Below are 22,435 nucleotides of genomic sequence, written 5' to 3'. Positions count from 1 at the left end.
ATATATAAAACAAAAGAAATATAGAACACCATGTACTCACAGTGAGTGTCAGAAATGAAATTTTGTAAACGCTATTGAAATGTCTGTTTTCTCCTTTCCTATCAGTTTCCTTGTAATCTTTGCTCTTCACATCTTTGAGGTAGGGGCTGTTTACAGGGCTTTTTATTTATTTCATGAGGGACCTTCATGGGTTAAATATGGCTAACTACCTGTTCAGCTCTCCAAGGAAATTATCATTAATTCTAGGTTATTCTGGAAGTTAAAAAAGAAAAGTACATGCTTCTTTTGGAGTTATGATGTAGAATTCCTTGAAACTCTTAGTGAGATACATGGATTAGTCTAATTATTAGATCTATAGTAGTGCATTTATTTGGCTTATTTTATTATAAAGTATCTTCCCAGGATGTGGGGAGTTTATCCTGTAATTGCTGCATTTTCCTGAGGTAGGTTGTTTATTTGGGCATCAGAAAATGTAACTTTGTAACATTCAATTTTTATTTTTATTTTTTTATTTTTTTTTTTTAAAGATTTTTTTTTTTATTTATTTATTTGACAGACAGAGATCACAAGCAGACAGAGAGGCAGGCAGAGAGAGAGAGGGAAGCAGGCTGCCTGCCAAGCAGAGAGCCGGATGTGGGACTCGATCCCAGGACCCCGAGATCACGACCCGAGCCGAAGGCAGTGGCCTAACCCACTGAGCCACCCAGGCGCCCTAACATTCAATTTTTAAGTAGGATTTACAGATTGGTGACATTAATTATGGACTGTACTATACTATTAAACTGTTGTGTTGATCAAATCCTTGGGGAGAATGCAATTTGTAAGGACAATTACGATTCATTTCTAATGTGAAATCTGACAATCTGAGAAATGAACATGAGAACCAGAATGCACATAATCTGCAATCAGAAATTCAGTGTGACAGTTTCATTTCCTTATAAAAGGTGATGGTCTCCAATTAAAACCATGCTCAAACCCTTATTCAGCCTCTCTTCTGAAGGTGTTATTTTGCTATTACTGATATGTTATCTTGAACCTGTTTTCACTTACATTATGCACATGTCTGTGAACTTTTGGAAGTCACTTTCTCTCTCTGCAAAGCTTGGCATAGGCTTGAGCTTACTACAGTAGGTCTGTGAACGCTTGGCTAATTGAAAATCTATGCAAAATTACTCCTGTAACCTTACACCACCTGGTTCCTTTATCTATTCATGATTAATTTAAACGTTATTGATATACCCTAAATGTCTATTTCTTTTTATAAAAGATTTCAGTGGTGGTGGGGAAGGACATGTAAAGGCTACCAGAAACATATCTGGGTCACTGGAGAACTGAGCCTGCCCATTCAGGCTCCTCCAGGGGCCAGCAATGTGGCTTTCAAGCCCTACTGTGGTAAAGAGGGCATAGGATGGATTCAAATATGGCAGTGAATCCTTGGGCAAATCAATGAACTTCTGTGCCTCAGTTTTCCTATCTGTAAAATGGAATAGATAACCACAGCACGGCCACTTGTAGCTTGTTGGGAGGATGAGTTGAGGTAATGGATGCTTCAGTAGCTTGGGTACATGCTTAGCAGTTAATACATGACAGCTATTGTGAGTTTTACTCTTAATTCTTTCTCAGATACAGGAGTAGGGGGGAAATCTCACCTGAAGTGTTGAATCCTCTAGGGCTGGTCATTTGGAAGGAGATGTGATGGGATCTCAGTTATTGGCAGCATTTTTGAGCATTTTTTTCAGCTTCCCACCTCCCTTTCTCCCTGTGTTCCCGTTAGACCCCTGCATTGTGTCCCTGAACCCGACCTTAACTGGAGTGGGGAACACACCAAGAGGTTTGGCTTCTGGGCGTACACCCCTCCTTTCTGTTTCATCTAGCCCTCCGGCCCCTTGACCTCTCTTTCCCTGTCGGTTTCCTGCCGACTTCTGCTCCACACAATACCCATACTCCACAAAAGTAACCCTAGCACTTTTGAACTAGGACGGCTTCGCCTTCCTCACCTCCTCAAGCCTGCCATAGGGTAGACGGTAAATAAGTAGTACAATCTCTGGTTTCCTTGACCACTTGTGCTGATGGCCAAGCCTACAGCAACCCGACAGGCTCCCTGGGTCTTGAAGCGGGCTGCTACCTCGAGGTGGAAACCCTCCCAGCTCTGTGAACTGATTTCCTTACATTCTGTATCTGTGGTTCGGCTGATTGGCTGGGTCCTCAAACCTGGAGATAATCATCATCATCACAATCGCTCTCCCAGTGGGCTGGGCGCTATCTTAATCACTTAATCCTAATTCACTGCTTTGAAGGAAGCACTCTCATCACCCTGGTTTTGGATGGGATGGGACTGAGGTGAGGAGAGGGGTTTGGGGCCTTTTCTGAGCTGCCACAGCTGGGGATGGGGGTGATGGATACCAGCAGTCAGGTCTAACTCCAGAGCCCTGGCTTTGAACTACCTCTCTGGTTACCTTTTCTATTTCTATTAACATTTATGCTAAACCATTATCATTACCTTCTGTACCTTTGCTATGGGCCTGATTCCTTTTTGTTGTGAGTAGTTTTTTAAATTGAAAAAGTAATGTATGCACCTCTTAAAAAGACCAGCAGTGGAAGAGTACAGTCTCGCTCGGAGACTTCCTTACGTCCCAGACCACCAAATCAGCTTGTTCCCAAATGGTGGTCACGGTGACTTCTATTAATTTCTTTTGTATCCTTTAATGATATTCTGTATGTATGTGTAAAATACCCACTTGTATCTACATGGGAACATTCCACTGCTTTCCTTTAAAAGATCTTAGAGATGGTTACCCCTGACTCTTCACACTCCCCTTGACACCTTCTTTGGATAGAAAATAAAAGCCGTTTTGCTTGAACTTGCTCAATTTCCTGCTGTCTGCACCTGTAATCTTCTCTATCTGCAGCTCTTCCTCCTTTCCCCCTCCAGTATCCACAGAAGAAATGTCTGTTTTCCTGTTCAAGGTTAATCCCTTCACCCCTGTTCTTGATCCAGTCCCATTCCATTAGGTGTGTTTCACTCTTTATAGGTTGCAATCTCTAAGAATGCTCCGGTGCTTCCCATTATAAAAGAAAAAGCAGAAGCAAAACCAAACAGCCTCCCTCTCTGACTTTCTCTTGACCCTTCTCCCCCTCTGAATACTATGCTCTGCTTCCTTCCCTTCTAGTCAGTTAGTTCTTTTTATTTATTCAGTAAATACGTGAATGCTCTTTATACCAAGTAGAGCACAGGTAGATACAATTCGGTCCTTGTCTTCGAGAGGCTCCCATTCAGTCTGGTATGAAGAGAGGTGTGAACCAACAAGTGGTAAGTGTTACCAAGGAGTCTGTTTTAAGTCATCTTGAAGGACTCAGGTTCTGAAATAACCTGGATTTAAATCCTGGTTCTGTATTTGACAGCTGTGTGACCTTGGAAAATTACTGTGTTTCTTTGTTTGTTTCTTCATCTCCAAGTTGGGAACCTATATGGTACATTGGATATGATGATTCAGCGTGTTAGAATGAGGGTTGACACACAAGTTTTAAATAGGTCTTAGCCTGTTGCTGCTAGTATGATTGGCACTGGTGAAGGGTAGAGTGTTCTTGTTGAGGAGGGATTCAGCCAACTCCCATTGGTTCCTCAACCTTCCTTTGCCTCTGTTCATTCCACTGAAATTGCTTTGGCAGATCCACAGTTACCAACCTGGTGGCTGATTTTCAAACTTTATCTTACTTGACTTACTTCACAGGATTAGCACCAACCTCTAGCTTCTTGAAAGCTTTGCCATGATATATGTGTACTTCTCTTCTGATCTTTGCTCATCTTTCTTTGCACCATTTTAAATTAGTGTTCCCAAGTACTGTCTCCAATCATCTTCTTCCAGTTTATACCTCCTTTCAGCCTGAGCTTATCTATTTCCTTAGCTTTTACTACCTAGATTTGTGTTTTTCAGGAGGACTTTCTGTGATGAGATATTCTGTTCTGCCGCCCCTTAGCATCTTCTCTGATAAGTCAGCTTCCCTGATGGTGATGTGATGATTTACCCCTTTTGGAGAACATGCACATCTTATTCTGGCCAAGATGGTGCACTTTCATAGCCCCTGATGCCACCATCAGCGAGAGGTTTATGAGCCAAACAGCATCAGCAATGACAGAACCAGGTGTGAGATCACACCCGTTAGAAGGGCTGTCATCAAGAAGGCAAGAGGTAACAAATGATGGTGAGGATGTAAAGGGAACCTTTTGTACTGTTGGTGGCACTGTAAATTGGTTCAGCCACTGTGGAAAACATTGTGGAGGTTCCTCAAAAAATTGTAAATAAAACTACCATATCATTCAGCAGTCCCACAGGATATATATCCAAAGGAAATTAAGTCAGGATCTCGAAGAGACATGGTTCTCCCATGTCTATTGCAGCATTATTCACAATAGCCTAGATATAGAAACAATCTAAATGTCTGTCAACAGACGAATGAACAAAGAAAAGATGTACTATGTATACACACACAATAGAATATTTTTCAGTCATGAAAAAAGGAAATCCTGTCCTTTGCAACAACACGGATGGACCTGGAGGACATTATGCTTAATGAAATAAGCCAGATATAGAAAGATAGATATTGTATGATATCACTTACAATGTGGAATCTAAAAAAGCCAAACTTGTACAGAGAAGAGAGAAGAATGATGGTTACCAAGGCCCAGGGCGGTGGGAAGGATGGGGGAACTGGAGAGCTATTAAAGGATACAAACTTCCAACTAACACATAAGTTCAAGATCTCCAGTGCATAGCATAGTGATTAAACGATACTGTATCATCTACTCCAAAATCGCTAAGAGACCAGAACTCAAATGTTCTCACTACAAAAAATAAGTGATAATTACGTGATACGACAAAGGTATCAGCTAACGCAATGGTGGTAATCACTGTAATATATAAATGTATGAAATCAACACTTTGGGCACCGTTAGCTTACACAATGTTAAGTGTCATTGATATCTCAAAAAGAAAAGAAATAGGGGAGGATTATCTTCACACCCTTGTGGGATCTGCAGTCCTGAATAATTTGCACTAGTTTATTAGGATTATTGGGCGCCTTCTCATGGCTGTGGCTGTCAGCTGAGCACTTCCCCATAATACTTGTTGACCTGTTTTATTGGTGTTCTTGAATAGTGCAATTATCAACATGGAACCATGGACTTTTAGAAGTACTTTGCAAATATACTTGGGCTAATGTTGTTAGAGCTGGATTTTGGTATCGCTGGAAGGTTGCCAAGGGCAATTAGGCTGAAGTTGCTTGAGCTTTTGCAGCCTGCCTGCAGAAATTGGTGTGTTCAAAACCTAACTTTTTTTTTTTTTTTTTAAGATTCTATTTATTTATTTGACAGACAGAGATCACAAGTAGGCAGAGAGGCAGGCAGAGAGAGAGGAAGGGAAGCAGGCTCCCAGCTGAGCAGAGAGCCCAGTGTGGGGCTCGACCCCAGGACCCTGGGATCATGACCTGGGCCGAAGGCAGAGGCTTTAACGCACTGAGCCACCCAGGCGCCCCAAAACCTAACGTTTTGAACATAGAATGCCATGTGTTGGAAATTCATTGTGCCATGATATGTCACGGTGCAGATTTGGTGCAGTATTGGGCTGCTCTCTATCTGATCCATTCCGGGATTGATCTTTCTGGATACCTCAGGATGACAAGTGCAAAGAAAAGCATTAAGATGAGGAAACTTTGTATTTCAGTATGGGTAGCCCTAGCAGGACCGTTACTTTGTGATACTATTTTTTGAATCACCAGAGAGAGAAAATAAGTGACCCAGGCTCTTTATTTTTTTCTCTAGAGCCTTTTGGGTTGTCAACTCCTTCAGGGCTGCTGACCTGTATTGTAGGTCTTTTTGGGCCAGACCTACTGTGGTGTTGGCTTAGCTTAGATGCTAACTGTATAACCAACTTGGGTAATATTTCTAGAAGAAATGTAAAATGAACTACATTTTATGCATAATACTAGGACTGGATATAAGAGTTGGGATTGTGCTCTTTTTTCTGTTTTTCAGATGTTAACCTTGTAATATGCACTCATCCTTTGGGCTCATTTGCAGTGAGGAACCAATGTAGACACTAGTAACAAAAAGTAATAATCAAATTATGCAAGAGAAGTTTTCGGCGATTTAGTTATTATAGAGCTCAAACTTCATCAAGAATTAAAAATACTTAATTTTCTTTGATTGATGTTGCCCTGTAATTTTTTATTTTTATTTTTTATTTTTTATTTATTTATTTGACAGAGAGAGATCACAAGCAGGCAGAGAGGCAGGCAGAGAGAGAGGAGGAAGCAGGTTCTCTGCTGAGCAGAGAGCCCGATGCGGGGCTCGATCCCAGGACCCTGAGATCATGACCCGAGCCGGAGGCAGCGGCCTAACCCGCTGAGTCACCCAGGCGCCCCTGCCCTGTAATTTTTGATTTGGATGTGTGTGTGTGTGTGTGTGTGCTTTTTCTTGAATGTGGATATTTTTGTGACTTATATTTTAGTCTGAATTGGGTAGGCATGGTTTTCTAAGGCTTGTGGTATATACTGCAGTTTAAATTCTACAAATTAGAAATAAAACTATTTACTCCATCTCTATTAAACCCTTAAGAGAGCAACTTTAAGACATAAATGGGGAAAACTCCCTAGCAAAACATTCTTGGGACACCTGGGTGGCTCAGTGGGTTAAGCATTTGACTTCAGCTCAGGTCATGACCCTGGGGGGTCCTGGGATCGAGCCCCTATTTGGGCTCCCTCCTCAGGGGTGAGTCTGCTTCTCCTTCTTCCTCTTCCTGCGTTCACACTCTTTCTTCCTCTTCCCCTTCCTATACTCATGCTCTCTCTCTCCCAAATAAATAACTAAAATCTTAAAAACAAACAAACATATTCTTATTAGTTTATAAAAATCACAATCTGCCCCTTGTTCCCCGCAGCTTGTTATACTTACTCACCAGAACTTTTAAGGTGTAACTTTGTGGTCAGTGTTATAACACTTAATAATCACCCAGTTGGAATTGTGCTCGTTTTTCTTGTTAACATTTCATTTTCAAATTTCTTTGCTTCAGAAACTGCTTTATTTCCACTGTGAGACCTCCCTAGATTTGGTAACAGCAGCTGTCCCATCGTAGCAGTGGGGACTTAGGGAAGGGGAATGAGCCTGGATTTTGGAGTCATAGGGACTGAGGATCCATTTCCAGCCTGATCACTTTTCACTCTGGCAAATAAATCACTTCTCTGACACTTCATTTTCTGATGTCTAAGATGGGGATAATGGCTAATTAATAGGATTGTTGGGTGTGTTGGTAATTACGAAGAGTGCTCAGGAAGTGGTGGTGATTATGATGAGGTGGGCTACAGCATCTGGGTACTGAGGGTCTTGGGTTTTGTCTCAGTCAGAGCCTTTTTTGACTTAAAGAAACAGACCCCATACAATATCTAGTTTGAAATTGGAAAGGGCAGTTGTAAACACACGGTGGGGGGGGGATATTCTTGGATCAAGCATAGTAAATGTAGCTGATCTTCCCAAGGGTTTGGAATCAAGAACTGAGAGCGGCAATTTCTGTCATTCTCTCTTTTCAGGGGTCAGACAGCCTTGTTTTTCTTCTCACTAGGCATTTGTTCCATTGTTGTGTCTCTACAGAGCACAGCTTCTGTGTCTGTGATCTTCACACAGCCAAGCTCAGAGCCTCGCAGTTCCAGACCTACATGCTCTCGACCCATGCGAGAACAGATTCTCATCATCTCCGAATCCCAAATCCAGATTTTTTGGTAGAGTGAGGATCTAGTTGGCTCTGGTTGGGTGTGGGGGTTGAGCTCTGCTTACATCTGTGGTCAGGCCTGGCTCACAGAGAACAACGAAGCCTGCTGGGTCCACCCCGCTGACATAGAGAAGGGGTTCTGTGCATGAGGCAGAGAAGCCAACAAGTATCTACCATATCGACATGTGGGTCTTTGGAGATTCCTTGATGATAGTCTTGGCACTGGAAGACTGAGCTCAGAAGACTTTGTCCAAGCTAGTTTTTTTTTTTTTTAATTAACATATAATGCATTATTTGTTTCATGGGTATAGGTCTGCTGTTCATCAGTCCTACACAGTTCATAGCACTCACCATAACACATAACCTCTCCAATGTCCATTCAGACACCCCATCCCTCCCACACCCTCCCCTCCAGCAACGCTGTTTGTTTCCTGAGATTAAGAGTCTCTTGCGTCTGTTTCCCTCTCCGGTTTCATCTTGTTTCATTTTCCCCTCCCTTCCCCTATGATCCTCTGTCTTGTTTCTCGAGTTCCTCATATCAGAGAGATCATGTGATAATTGTCTTTCTCTGATTGACTTATTTCACTTAGCTTAATACCTTCTAGTTCCATTCATGTTGTTGCAAATGGCAAGATTTCATTTTCTTGATGGCTGCATAGTATTCCATTGTGTGTGTATCTGTCTATCTATCTAAAACATCTTTATCCATTTAACCCTGGTTGCCCATTAGAGTCACAAGTAGTTGTGACAGGCTTTATAAGTACTTGTGACAGGCTCTACCTTCAGATATTCTGATTCAGTTGGTTTGGAATGTTAAGAAAAGAAAACAAAAACTCTTCAGTTGATTCTCAGGTATGGTCAGGTTGAAAACCACTGACCTACAATGTTCCCTGTACTAGGTCTAGGCATTCAAAGATGAGGAAGAACCAAAGTCCTTGGCATAGTAAAAACAAAACAAAACAAAAAGAAAACCAAAGACATAAACACAAACTGCAAACAATGATCAGTGACCCAAGGGAATTGTAAACAAAGAGCTTTGGATGCAGAGCGGTGGGCTTATCATTTTTTGCTGATAATGAAGGGTGACACCGCCCACCCCCACCACAGGTTTATTCATGCAGTACCTACTCAGGTCTGCTTACCTTCATCTCATTCACCCAGCTAGCTGTCCCTGTCCTGAGGCCCAGGCTCTAGGCATGGCCTTGGGAAACTGCCACTGCTTGAGTTCTCAGCCCCAAAGAAAAATGACAACATTGCGAGGCCTCAGCAGCTGTCAAGAGAATGGTCCAGTATAACTGACACCCAGCAAATAGAGCTGTTGGCAAAATGACCATGACAAAAATCCTGCTCTCAGGAGCCTATGCCCACTCTGGGGAGGGGACCTGCACACATTTATAGCAGTAACAAATGGATTTAACTGGATTAGAGAATGATTTCGGCCCCCAGTGAGGGGAGACTGTTGGATGTGGTTTTAAGGAGAATGATGGTGACCTGAACCAAGGTGATACTGATGAAGTTCTAGAATCTAGGTGAGGTTCATTGGGGTGAGGTGCAGAGCCGACGACCAAGAAAGAATTCTTGAGACATCTTTGGTGCAAAATGGTGGTTTATTAAAGCACAGGGTAGGACCCGTGGGCAGGAAGAGCTGCTGCCCCGGGTTGTGAGGGATGGCAGGTTCTGTACCCTGCGGCTGGGGGAAGGTGAGGGAAAGGAAGGTTTCAATGGCGCTTTCATATGCTAAAGAGGGCCTACTAGGTGCCGGGATACTGGAGGTCTTGTGGCTTGATCAATGTTGTCTTTTCCTTTTTGGCAAGCCATTAACATCAAGATAGTTGGGAGATTCCTAAAGAATGTCACATTTGTCCCACCCTGGAGTAATGGGGGTGAGGGGGAGGTTGCGAGGTATCAGCCTTTTGCTTTGTCCTCAGCCAGCCTTCTGCTCCCTCATCAATGCTGGTGGGGATGTTAGTGTGGGAAGGAGGGGAACTTGTAGTGATTTTTTCAACTAAGGCTTCAGACAAGCCTGTGAGGACAGACGTTTCCTACTCAACTGGTACCAGGAGAAACTGATGTTCAGGGAGTTTCAGTGCCTGGGGTCACACAGCTGATCCCTATCCGAGCTGGATTCCAATCTAGGTGAGTTGGCTTCTAGGACCCAGGGTGTTAGCCTCCTGCTGGGGAACGCAGGGCAGTATATAACAGTCATGGAAGAGGTGTGCTTGTGGGTAAGTTAGAACCTTCAGGGAGCAGGCGATGTTTGAAAGGTGAATATGTGAAGGAACCGAGTAGTCAACTGAGTAGCAAACGGCAGGAGCACGGGTATGGAGAAGGACGGGACTAGGACAGCCTCTCAGTCAGAGCCCAGACAAGAAATAAAAACATTGGTGGAACAATCTAACAGGGGAATTGCTTACAAAAGTGTTGGAGGGGAAAGGGCAAAGGGCAAAGAGGGGATGCTGCCTGAGAGGGACCCTGTGGCGGGAGTCAGATATCTGTGGGCACTTGGCTCTTTGTTGACCCCTTGGGGAGGACTCCCTAGGGCTGGGGCTCAGACTCCTATGGGGTGTGAGGGGTTATGTTGTAATTAAACTGCTGTAACTAAAAATTTTTTTCTAACTTTCCTTTCTCCAAACATGCTTGGCTATTCCTTTGACTACTTCTGCACCCGCCCCCCCCATCCTCTAGTCCTATATTTGAAAAGTTTTGTTAATGCAGTAGAACTAGCTGAGTTGGTCCAAAAACTGCCTTTGTGGGCTTTACAGTGTTTTGAGAGTATTTCTAATACTTCTTAGTAAATAACCCTGGCAACAAGCCCCTTAAGGAGCCCTGAAGGAAATGGTTGAGAACAGCCACTGTTCCTTCCATTCCCTCTGGGGCATTCTGTCTGGGGCGTCTTGTATCTCTTGTATTCAACTGTTGTTTATTGGTGAAGTTGATTATTCATAGCATGTTTTTGTCCTTTTTGTATTTGTGACTGTTCCCTAAGAGGAATAAAAAAGCCCCTGGCCTTAAAGTGCTCTGGTGTCCACCTGCTGCGGCTCCCTCCCTTTCTTCTGTCTTGTTTGCCGTAGCTGTGCTGGTCCCTGTTTCTTGAGCGCCCCAGACTTGCTCCATTCTGGGGGCTGCTTTTTCTCTGAGCTGCTTTCCTCAATGTCCACACAGCAACCCCCTTAGTCCGCTTTCAGCTCTGCTCCAGTTCCACACTCCCTGTCAGACCTCTGCCGGCCCAGTTCCCCACACTTAAAATTGCAAACTGCAGTCGCTCCCGCCTGGCTTCCTAGCCTCCCCTCGCCTTGCTTGGCTTTTCGTTTTAGCATAACAAGCGTCACCTTCTAACATCCTCTGTAACTTATTTATGGTGTTTACGGTCTCTTCCCCAAGAGAAGGAGAGTTCCTTTAGGACGGGAGTCCTTGTTTTATTTACCAGTGTACTCCTTGTCAAGAATATAGTAATGTTTAATAAACATTTGCTGAGTGCCTGCCTTCAGATTCTGTTCTGCTGTAGGAAGAGGAAATTTTCTGTTTCAGGTTTTCCCCGAATCATGGCTGAAGATGAATGTGACTTCAGTCTTCCATCTTGGTTATAATGTTTGCCTGTTAATAGCATGTATTTAACCAGATACAGTTAGCAAGGAGGGATTGCTTTTCCTTCTGGTTGCCATTGAACAGCTCTGATGTGTGCTGCCCTCACTGTCTCTCACCGCGGTTATTGTCTTGCTGCTCTTTTGGCTTTAAGCTTCTCTGGGCAGGGACTGAGTCCTCTTCATTTTTGACATACTGTCTTGCCCCATGTTAGCAGCCTAATCATGCAATAGGACGATTAGGACTAGGAGGTTAGGTTTTTGCTTAAAATCCTAAATCCTGTTTTATTTTGTTATCATGTCCTTCTTTGCATGAAAAAGTTACCAGGTGAGTGGTATTTACCTTAACATTCTTAACATAGCATGAGATCGTTTACATTTACAATAAAGAAAAATGATAGATTTCTTTTATCTCTGCCATTAATAAGTGTCATAAAATAGAAAAATAAAGCTAAGTCAATATGTTATTGCCACAGAAATTGAATTTGTGTCAAAAGGATTTGTGCTTGTGATGTAGTGATTCGTATATTTTTCTTGGAATTAAGTCTCCAGCAGGTTGACAACATCAATAATTCACAAAACCAAGGAGCTTTTTGAAATTGGTTAATTTATATATGTGAATTACAAAACCAGTGAATAATGTGCTTAATGTATTCTGACATATTTGCAAATATGCTTTAAAAAACCCAGTCTGTTTACAATATTAGATTTTTTAGATTTTTTTTACCTTCATACATTATTATTTGAAAAGGAGCTTATCTATATTTTCTGCTTGGTATGGAAAGTATTACCCATAGTAATGTAAAAAAGCTTTTCTCATTATAAAAATAAATAAGCTTATTGTAGACAACTGGGAATATAGAGGAAAATGTGGGGGAAAAATTGCTCCAAATCCCACAATCTGGATATATAAAATTAAAAATAGTTCCTGTCTTTTTTTCCCATAGGAGTGTTTATTAGTGGAGTTGGAATTATATTGCATATGCAATTTTAAATGCATCTTTTTTTTTATGTAACAATTGTATGCACTTTCCTATGTAATTATAGTCCAAATGGCAGGACTATAGTTATATAATCATTCCCATATTCTGGGAAGTTCTAGGTTGATGACAATTCTAGGTATTTAAGATAAACTATAGTAACAAATATCTGTGTACACACTTCTGTTTTTATTTTCTAATTCTAGAAGTAGAATTACTAGGTTAAAGAATGTGAACATAGGATTTATTTCACCAAATCCTTCTCTAAAAAGGTTCAACAAAACTTAATTTCCTTATGGTGATGCTAGAATGTAAAAAAACAAAATCCTTCTTGAACCGATAAGAAGTGATGCAGGGTGCTGTGTTAGCTGTGGGAATATTCAGGCTGCATTGGTGTCTGGATAAGACCTCTAGGAGACTGACTCATGCTCAGAAACAACTTATCTAAACTTAGTTTAGATAAGCTTCAAGGTACTCTAGGACCATTTCTGGCAGTGAATACTTTAAATACTTTTCACTATTCTCCAGATGACTATAAAGGTCATGGATTCTGGTGACCTAGAACCAAATCGACTCGTAGAGCTGCTCAGAGATTTGATTGCCTTTTCTTGGGCCCATTGCGTAGGAGTTTTTTTTTTTTAAGATTTTATTTATTTGACAGAGATCACAAGTAGGTGGAGAGGCAGGTAGAGAGAGAGAGAGAGAGGAGGAAGCAGGCTCCCCACTGAGCAGAGAGCCCGATACGGGGCTAGATCCCAGGACCCTGGGATCACGACCTGAGCTGAAGGCAGAGGCTTTAACCCACTGAGCCACCCAGGCACCCCCGTAGGAGTTTTTGATGTGGTAGTAGACGTGAAAAGAACTGGAATGGCTGAGGAGAACATTTTAAAATAGGTATTAAAATAAGTTCAAGCTATTACTAGAATTAGCCATTCTGTTTTTCCTTTCATTTTTCCTCACCATTGAAGTTTATTGAAGGAAAAAGAACACTGGAGTTGAGTTAGAATTAAAAAAAAAAAAAAAGAGACTTGTTAGGTGCCCAGCTCCTGTGTTGTGTCATCTAGGAGAGAAGTTCAAGTAACAATTTGATAATTGGTTTTTCTAGAGAGGTGGTGGTTTTCTAGCAGTTCCGTTGCTGCCTTTTGATCCTTCTGAAAATGTTGAGTTTTCTTAGAAATTAATTTTTTCACTTCTATGAATGCTTGGCTGATGTCTCTTCCTGAAAGCTAATGTATCTCGAGGACTCTCCTTTCCCAAAGGAGGAATTATGGAGAAGGGAGGTTAGATTTTCTGGCGGGTGAGAGTAGAGAAGACTGGGGTAATGGCCTGGTGTTTATTTTTCTGAGGTAGGCACGGTTTGGTTTTGAATAAATGAACAGATCAAAAGAAGCTGGAGAGATTTTACTCATTCTCACCTGTCCCTAACATGTCTCACTTTCTCTACCGGGGACTAAAAATATGACCTCATGAAAAGCCAGTCAAAAGCTTTTCTTTATGTTATCAAAGAGCCAGCTCTACTCTTATCCTCGGTGCTATGAAAGCTTCAGTATTATTTTTGGACATTTCTGAGCTGTTAAATATGGAGTCCTTGAATATTTTCACATCTAGGTATGTTGTATCGTTGGGAAATGAACCTTAGGCTCTGTAGGTGTGGTTAGTGTCATGATTAGTCCTACACCTTTACATTCCTGCGGTCTTCACAATTGGCATTGACATTAAACAGGTGTGTGGGCCAGAAATAATGTTAGGATAAAGCACGCGTTAGCATTTGGTGGAAAGGAATAATCTGGAATTGGAAACAAGTGTGAGCAGTGCATTACCATAGCATCACCCACATCTTTTAAAAGAAGTTTGATCCATTTTTCCTTTTGGATGTAAATTTGTTGCGTCAGTAACCCATTAGGCACTTACTTTGACAGGCAAATAGTGTTATGTCCTGGTTTGATCTAATGAGCAAGCCTTGATCCTTTAGTACTAAATATGTGCTTACAGGGTAGAATTATTGTATCTTTAGGGATAGACTAAGCATTTGAATAAATGACGCAATAATTCACCCTACCCCCTAGAGAGTGTTGAATTCTCTTAAAACAGTACTAATTGGTGCCTCTCACTACATGGCAGTAAGACCTGTTCCAATTGTACCAGCTCAGTGTTTCTCACTTTGAAAAGCGTCTTGTACTTTCTACCTGTACCCTTCATTTAGCTTGTTTCGGGGACACTGGTTTTTAAGAGAGCCACCTGACAGTTTCGAATGTGTGCGGGCTCAAGGGATATTTTGTGGCTGGTGGTGGTGGAGTGCAGAGCGGTGTTTCTCACCGGGTCCTGGGCTGGTAGCTGCATTGCCACCTGGAGCCTGTGGATGCCTAAGCCCCACTTTAGACCTACTGAGTCAGAATGTTGAGAGGCCGAGACCTTGTCATCTTCTTTCACAGAGAAAATCTTGGTGTGTTCTAGTGCACACAAACAAGGTGTAAACCAGGTGGCCAAGAGGGTCTCATTGATGAAATTGGGTTTGAGTCAGGCGCCTTCAGAGGCTTTAATCTTACAAGTTTTCCTCGTTAGTGATTCGTCATAATGACTTAGTTACAGGATGTAAATTGATGAAATTAAATTGCAACAGCTAAAAATTATTTTAAAAATAGTACCATGTATTTGACTTTGACAGTGATCAGAGCTTATTAGCTTGACATTTGGTAGTGGGTACCATGTAACTAATGACATGAACGGACAGATCCTTTGCTTCCTGCTGGTTGCAGTGTGCTATATCCAATGAAAGAAAATAGAAAATTTGCTAAAAGTCTTGGGCTACAGCTTGGATTCTTCTCTTCTTTGTCTTCTTCTTCTTCTTCTTTTTTTAAGTGTATGTGGACCTTGGGTTTTTATGTTGCTTTGTATTCTGTAGTTTAACTGGTGTTGTTTATTTCCTTGTAAACTAAGTTGGCTGGGGAGGGACCACTTGATATTTACAGCATTTCATACAGTGATCTGCAAGCTCTAGATCTATTTTTTGACAGCATATATGGTCTTCAGTAAAGGTTTTGATGCCTTGCTTAAATGTGAATGTAGAGACCTATGTTCTGTATTTCTACCTTTTTTTTTTCTTCAAAAGAACATAGGATTCAAAAAAAAAAAAAACAAAAAACAAACCTATAAAGACTTTTTCTCTTTTAGTTCCAGAGTGATCCTCTTGACCATTCATCCTAGGAATTGTCATTACAGAAAACATTCCTCCCTATCTATATGAGGTGTTCTTTACTTTTTCAGGAGAAAGTAGAATTAGTAAACTGAGCAACGTAGGAACACAGGAAGAAAGGTGAGTTTTTTGGCTTGGGAAAGGAGCCCTGACGTGCTTTAATACCACACCTGAACCATTTACCAACGGTTCTGCATACAGAACTGTTTTTTTTTTTTTTTTTTTTTTTTTAATTTTATTCATTTATTTTGACAGAGATCACAAGTAGGCAGAGAGGCAGACATAGAGAGAGAGGGGGAAGCAGCCTCCCCGTTGAGCAGAGAGCCCGATGCGGGACTCGATCCCAGGACCCTGAGATCATGACCTGAGCCGAAGGCAGAGGCTCAACCCACTGAGCCATCCAGGTGCCCCCGTACAGAACTGTTTTTGACAGAGAGATCACAAGCAGGCAGAGAGGCAGGCAGAGAGAGAGGAGGAAGCAGGCTCCCCGAGAGAGCAGAGAGCCCGATGTGGGGCTGGATCCCAGGACTCTGAGATCATGACCTGAGCCGAAGGCAGCGGCTTAACCCACTGAGCCACCCAGGCGCCCCCAGAACTGTTTTTGAAATTATTGCCCGTTTGATTTATCCCATTGCCATAAAGCATAAATAACACCTATACAATCATAGACCAGGTAATGTAACTAAAGATCACAAAATCACATTTAGGTATGAATGTTTTAGTAGGTCTAAAACTGTATGCTTTCGATTTCTGTGTATGTGTGTGGAGGTACAAATACAGAAGTTGCTATTAGGTTATTTTTAAAGTGGTCACATCTGCTTCCATTGAATGTTTCCATTCCCTTCTTGGTATGGGTATCAGCAAGTGCTACTTGTGAGCTGGATTGATGGGTGCAGTTCCTCCTACCCCCAAGCAGAAGCCAGAGTAAAAAGCATTGCTGGTAGCTATCAAACAAACAACTACATTTTTTAAGTGTCTTGGCTAACCAGACATAAACAGTACCTTCGAGTAGCAGTAAAAAGGCAGTAACTTTTTATAATAAAGTTCTTTCTTTTTTAAATTAAGGATGTCACCCTTGTAGTTTTAGATCTACTACAAAAAGGCCGAAACCCCACAGAATTACCTGAGGGTTTTATGCCTATCCTTTCCTTTCTCCTGCCCGTTGGACTTTTTAGGAGTCTGTGATCTAAACATCGACATAATGTCCACTTCATAGAAAATTTGAAGTAACTTTGCAAATATCTTACAAAAGGGTACCACTTGATAAAACTGTACATTTTAAAAATAAGCCTTGTCTATTTTTCCTTTGGGTCGTGTTTGAAGTTGACTGGGATTGGACATTTCAGTTTTTAGGAAAAATTACTCATGCGTAGATCTATTTAAATTTTTGAATGCTGATGGGTTTTGTAGTAGTCTCTTTCAGATTGCATGCATATAAACAAATAGTTATGCAATTTCTCTCTTTTTGAAAGCTAAATCTTGAAATGACACTTATTCTGGTTTCCCTGTTTTGGAATAGGAACCAAAGTTTTTGGATTGGTTTTCCAGCTCTTTACTCTGTTAGTCACTACCTGCAGTCCTGTCGAGTGTCCTTGAATTTGCCATCACTTCCTCCCCTACTGGCTTCTCTGGGTCTTGGTATGGATGGTGAGGAGAATTGATAGGCAGGTGCTTTCCAGAGAAGGAATAAGGAACTTGACCTTGGCTTCTTGTTTTTTCTCTCAGACTGTTGTTAGACTTCCTGAACTTGGATCCCTTTGAGTTTTCTTACCCCTGCATTATAATTCTGTTATAATTCATCACATGTTCTTTTTTGTAGAAGATTGTTTGTAATATAGCTAGTAACTGGGCATGCCTATGTGTTTACATAGTTTTTAAAAAACTAAAGCATTGAACAAATGGAGTCCTTTTAAAAGCTAGATTCTTTAAGTTTTTATTTGAGAGAGAGAGAGCGTGAGCACATGAGCAGGGAGTCCAATGGGGCTCGATCCCAGGACCCTGGGATCATGACCTCAGCTGAAAGCATTCGCTTAACCGACCGAGCCACCCAGGTGCCACTAAAGCTAGATTCTCAGTGAGATGGTTTCACCATCTAAAGAAGTTTTGACCAAAAAAATTGATCTTACGCACCTTTCTTCTACATAAGGGTGACTGTTCTATTCTGAGTTGTGAGTTCAACTCTAACTGAAAGGGCTATGTAGCTTTAGACCTTCTGAGTTTTACAAAAAATGTTGTTTCTGGGTATTTACATGTTCTGTGTTTTGCATCCTGTAACCTCCACTACCCACTTTTCCTGTTTGGTATTGTACTTTCTGTATCTTTTCTGCAGTCTTTAGATCATGAATCTTCCTTTAAAAACTCTAGTTTTTAAAAATTGTTTCTTTCCATGCCCTCGACGTTGCTTTTCCTCAGGCAACTCAAACTGGTATTTGGGACTATTTCACTGAGGAAGGTGTTTGATTTTTACCATGGTGTACTTCTCTAAACAGGATTCCAGCGGGATCCTTTTTCTGTGGCCTGACTTTTAAAGCATTAGGTCACTTAGAATGCCATTGTCTTGGTAATTGGCTGTAGTCCTCTCCTCTTGTGAGAGGAATGCAGAACGACCCCTTTCAGGTGCCATGCCCGTTGGGATTGGGGTGGTATCTCTGGCGGAAGAATAGAGATGTGTTAACCATGGGCAGTGGGCTGGAAATCTCTGTTGGCTGGAAACTGGTGCATATAGCAGGCAGTTAGATGGAGGGGCTCCCCACACAGTCTTTCTACTGCTCCTTTTCCTGCAAACTTGAGAGCTATGTATTCTGGTGTCTAATTGTAGTAATGGCCTCTGGGAGGAGACTGTGACCCTAAGTACCTCAGAAATCTTAATAGTTCTTCCCAGGGGTATACCCACTCTTTTTTTTTTTTTTCTTTTTAAAGATCTTACTTATTGGAGAGAGAGAGAGAGAATGAAAGGGGAGAGGGTCAGAGGGAGAGGCAGACTCCCTGATGCGCAGGGAGCCCAACGTGGGACTTGATCCCAGAACCCTGGGATCATGACCTGAGCCGAAGGTGGTGGCGTAACTACCTGAGCCACCCAGGCGCCCCGGGGTATACCCACTCTTAAGTACTTCTGTGCTTGTTATTTTCAAGGACTGAAGGTAATATTGAAGACAACTTCTAGCCCAGAATTAAATACCAGTTAATTCAGTACTCTCCTTTCTTCCCAATTGAACAGAGCGTTTGGGTTAGAACCTAGTGGTGGGGCTATTAAGTGTGGTCGGTTAGTTACTCAGCTTTGGTTATACACAAAGCTTATTCTGGCCCCTCCAGTTACTGCATTCCTTGCCCTAGAGGAAGGAACGTCTTGGTCAAAGAGCAAGAGCATCTGGGATAGTGATTTGTTCTGTACAATTTTTTAATCTGTATCATCCCTCAGGTAGCTTGATGAGCATAAAGATGTATTCCGGTATACAAATATGAATGACAAATTTCATCCCATCCGCGTTGAATTCAGTGCCACTCAGGCTGTTAGATGATGAATGCTAACACATGTTCTTTTATACTTCTAAAATCGGATCTATTTAGGAATGCACTTGACCCTTTCTCTGCCCTTTTAAACGGTCTAATGCTACTGAATAAGACAAGGAAGCATTGGAAATTGATTCCGGCTCCTTGAGTACAAAATCTTGCCTGACTCCGGAATTTATAAAACTTAGATTTCTGGTTGTCTTTTTTTCCCCTAAATACTTTTTCTTTTGAACACCACTTTGTAAGAAACTAATTTATTCACTTTGTAAAGTGGCCTTATGTTTGTCTAGCAGGGAAATCAGCAAAAGGGTTCTCAAAGAAGCTAGCAATGAAATTGAAAAGTGTCTACTGTCACCACTGGTGATAAATCAAACTGATGTTAAAGATGCAAATAGTCATTCCAGTACTCTCTTCGTTACTAGAATTGTTTAAGTTAATTAAGCCAGCAAAGTACTTCATTATCTACTATGCTGCATGCTAATGGTAGATTTAAAGTTTCACTGTCTTGTAGTTCAGATTTTTTTTCATTTTTAAATCTCCCTATCCATTGTGTTCAAAGTCCATATACTTAATGGTAACAAATATTGTTAATCAGGACTATATATTTGTTGTAGCATAGGTTTCTAGTTTATCAGGTTTGCAAGTCCAAGAAATCTGGAGAAACGTTTGAAATTACACTATTCAGGGTTCCTTTTGTCCATCTTCTTGAGAAGGTGATTAAAGCAATATATAATTCATTTTTATTAGACTGTCAGGAATTTAATTACATTCAACTTAGCATTGTAGAATTTTTAAACGTATTCTATTAACTAAAATAAAAAAAGCCGTTATAAATTACTGATATGATTGGTTTCTTTCATTTGCAGCATTTAAATATTAAGACACTGACGGATGATATGGTAAGGTTATGCTCAACATTTCTTCCTTTGTGAATCTTAACTAACCATGTAACATGGATGCCGTGCTATGCTAACACCTTTGAAACTGCTTGTTTTGGAAATATGCTGTTTTTTATAGTGCCAAAGTAAGAGGCAGAACGGATTAAAAAAAATACATGACATTTTTTGCTTTTAAATAGTAAAAGGAACTAGTTGATATGTTAATTTAAAAAATTTGTTTAATTACAAATTGTTAGTCAACTTTGAATCATTCAAATCAGCTCTCATTCTTTGGGGATGAATTGCGCACTTCAGAAAGAGGTAAAAAAAAATTGCTAAAGATATTTAGCGTTTTGAAATATGTAGTTGCTAATTAAAGTAAACCAGACTAAAATCTCATGCACGTATTTAAAAAAAAATATTGTTCAAAAACGAGAGAACCTTCCTATTTGTTCTGCCTATTGTTGCTTATCAGTAATGTACACTTTATAGCACCATTACAGATTTCTTGTATATTCGAGTACATGTTTTTGAGAAATAGATTTTTGAATGTAACTCGTGGCTAATGATACGGGATAATAAGAACAGCAACAAGGTCCACCCAAATAATAATATTAAAAAAAGTCAGCATGGTGAGACAAAGCACAGTGCCTTGTTGACCTGGTTTTGAATTTAAATTCACCTTTAATATGAAACAGGGTGCCTAGAAAATAGTAAGCCCTCAAAAAAGTGTTTGGCACCTCTGTTATCCAAAGGACTCTCTTGGGTACTTGGATAAAGTGGACATGTGGAGTTGAATGAGATCTAGATCTTGACATGCAAGATGGAAGAAATTCAATTAGAATATTCTGTTTTATTTCTCTGGGTAAGATCTAAGCAAAGAAGGTTGAGGTAAGCTTTTCTGGATAATGTTTTTCATATAACAGCATTTAGAAAGTTGTGATATGGAATGCTTACAGAGAGGACATGTAATTTCTTACCTCACAAGGTGGATGTTGTCCTCATCTTGGCCCTCGGTTACACGGAGGGTCAGCTAGGTTAAGTAAGCAGTTTGCCCAAGTATGTGCAGCTGGCCAGGGGTGCAGCTATGGCTTGAATCTTGTTCCACAAAGCTCCGAAACCATATGCTTACTGTGCTGACTTAGTCTTCATATGGCTGCTTATGACTGATAATAAAACCACCTTCAATTTTTGGTTTGAACATCCATGAGAATATACAATGAAAGAATTGTAAGAGCCTTCTTAAAATAATTCATCTAGCATATAGTTCACCCATGTACAGTGTACAAACGAATGGTTTTTGGTGTATTCAGAGTTGTACAGGCATCGCCACAATCAAATTTTGGAACATTTCCACCACCCAAAGAGAAGCCTCCTACTTATAAGCAGTCACTCATCCCCAGCTCCGCCAGCTTGAGGCAATGGCCAGGCTACATAATCTAGAGACTGCCACTTCTGGACATTTCCTGTGAATGGAGTCATGATACATGAAAGCATTCAGTCACAAAAGACCGCTTTGTATAATGTTTTCAAGGGTTATCCATGTTGCAGCTTGTATCGCTACTTTGTTCCTTTCTATTGCTGAATGCGATTCTAGGACATGTGAGATTTGTTCATATTTTATGGGCACTAAGCATTTTTTTCCTCTCTTCATTTAGCTGCTGCTCTTACCCTCGTTAGGATTGACCTTGCACATTGCCAACCCACAGCCTCTACTCTAAGTTCTAGAAACAGTCCTGTTTCTTTTTTAGAGTGGCCTCAGCAGGTCATTCTGGAAGCCGCCTTGCTCTGATCGTATGTTAATAAATGGGCTCCTCCTCAGTGAAGACTGTAGTTTTCTCTTTCCCTTTTGCCTCCATCCCTGCTCTCCCCTCATCCTTGTAATCGGGCTTGGGAAGGTCAGAACTTTTGGGAAGTTACCATAGTGTCTTGTGTGGTATTTCTATCAAAGCAGTATATCACTCTATGATCTTCTCATTAGTTTAAACATCTTCAAGGAAGAAGCAGTATTTTAATTCCAGGTATGCTGTCTGGTACATGGTAAGCATTTTCATTAGTTTTTCATTGAAAGAATAAAAGAATGAATCCCTGTTTTTGATTACTTGCGTAGTATTGTGGTTTCCTTGGACATGGGGATAGCTTGGTCCTGGTTGGGCTTTCCAGAAATGGACCCTTGCCTTTGCACAGGGTAAAGAAGTTTTAAAAACAAAACAAAAACAAAAAACAGCTTTGGTAAGAGCTTGCTGTCAGACTTTTGACCACCTGCCTGGATCCCTGATGGTTGCCTTGTCCCTGCTTTTATCTTCAGTGTGCCCACGAATGTTTCTTCTAGATTCCTCCTTAACCTTTTCTCCCTTGACCAGCTGACTGGTCTCCCCAGCTCCCACTGCTCGCTTCTGCTCTTGTACTTTAGCTTGGCTCTTGCGTAGGCTGGGGCTCAAGTCCAGGGAAGGATCAAGCAGGCAGCTGGATGCTTTGCTGTGGAGTGTAGAGAAGAAGCCTGGCTCTGCTGAATAAGAAGCTCTGAAAAGCA

General features: G+C 41.2%; 1 protein-coding gene across 4 annotated transcripts in view; it reads left to right on the top strand.

Moving 5' to 3' along the window:
- LOC111146997 (diaphanous related formin 3) overlaps positions 1 to 22,435 on the top strand; it is a 517,296-nt gene that overhangs the window by 9,546 nt on the left and 485,315 nt on the right. The window contains exon 2 of one of the 4 annotated variants that reach the window (XM_022502823.1): positions 19,891 to 19,923. The exons of the other annotated variants lie outside the window; for them this stretch is intronic. Within the exon in view, the coding sequence (XP_022358531.1) occupies positions 19,891 to 19,923 (33 nt within the window). The remainder of the gene's footprint in view (positions 1 to 19,890; positions 19,924 to 22,435) is intronic. 4 annotated transcript variants of the gene reach the window in all.

Source organism: Enhydra lutris, unplaced genomic scaffold, assembly GCF_002288905.1.
Source record: "Enhydra lutris kenyoni isolate GAN:26980312 unplaced genomic scaffold, ASM228890v2 scaffoldscaffold15, whole genome shotgun sequence".
NCBI lineage: Eukaryota > Metazoa > Chordata > Mammalia > Carnivora > Mustelidae > Enhydra > Enhydra lutris.
The sequence above is the reverse complement of the archived record's forward strand: the minus strand, read 5'-3'. Positions and strand labels throughout refer to the sequence as shown.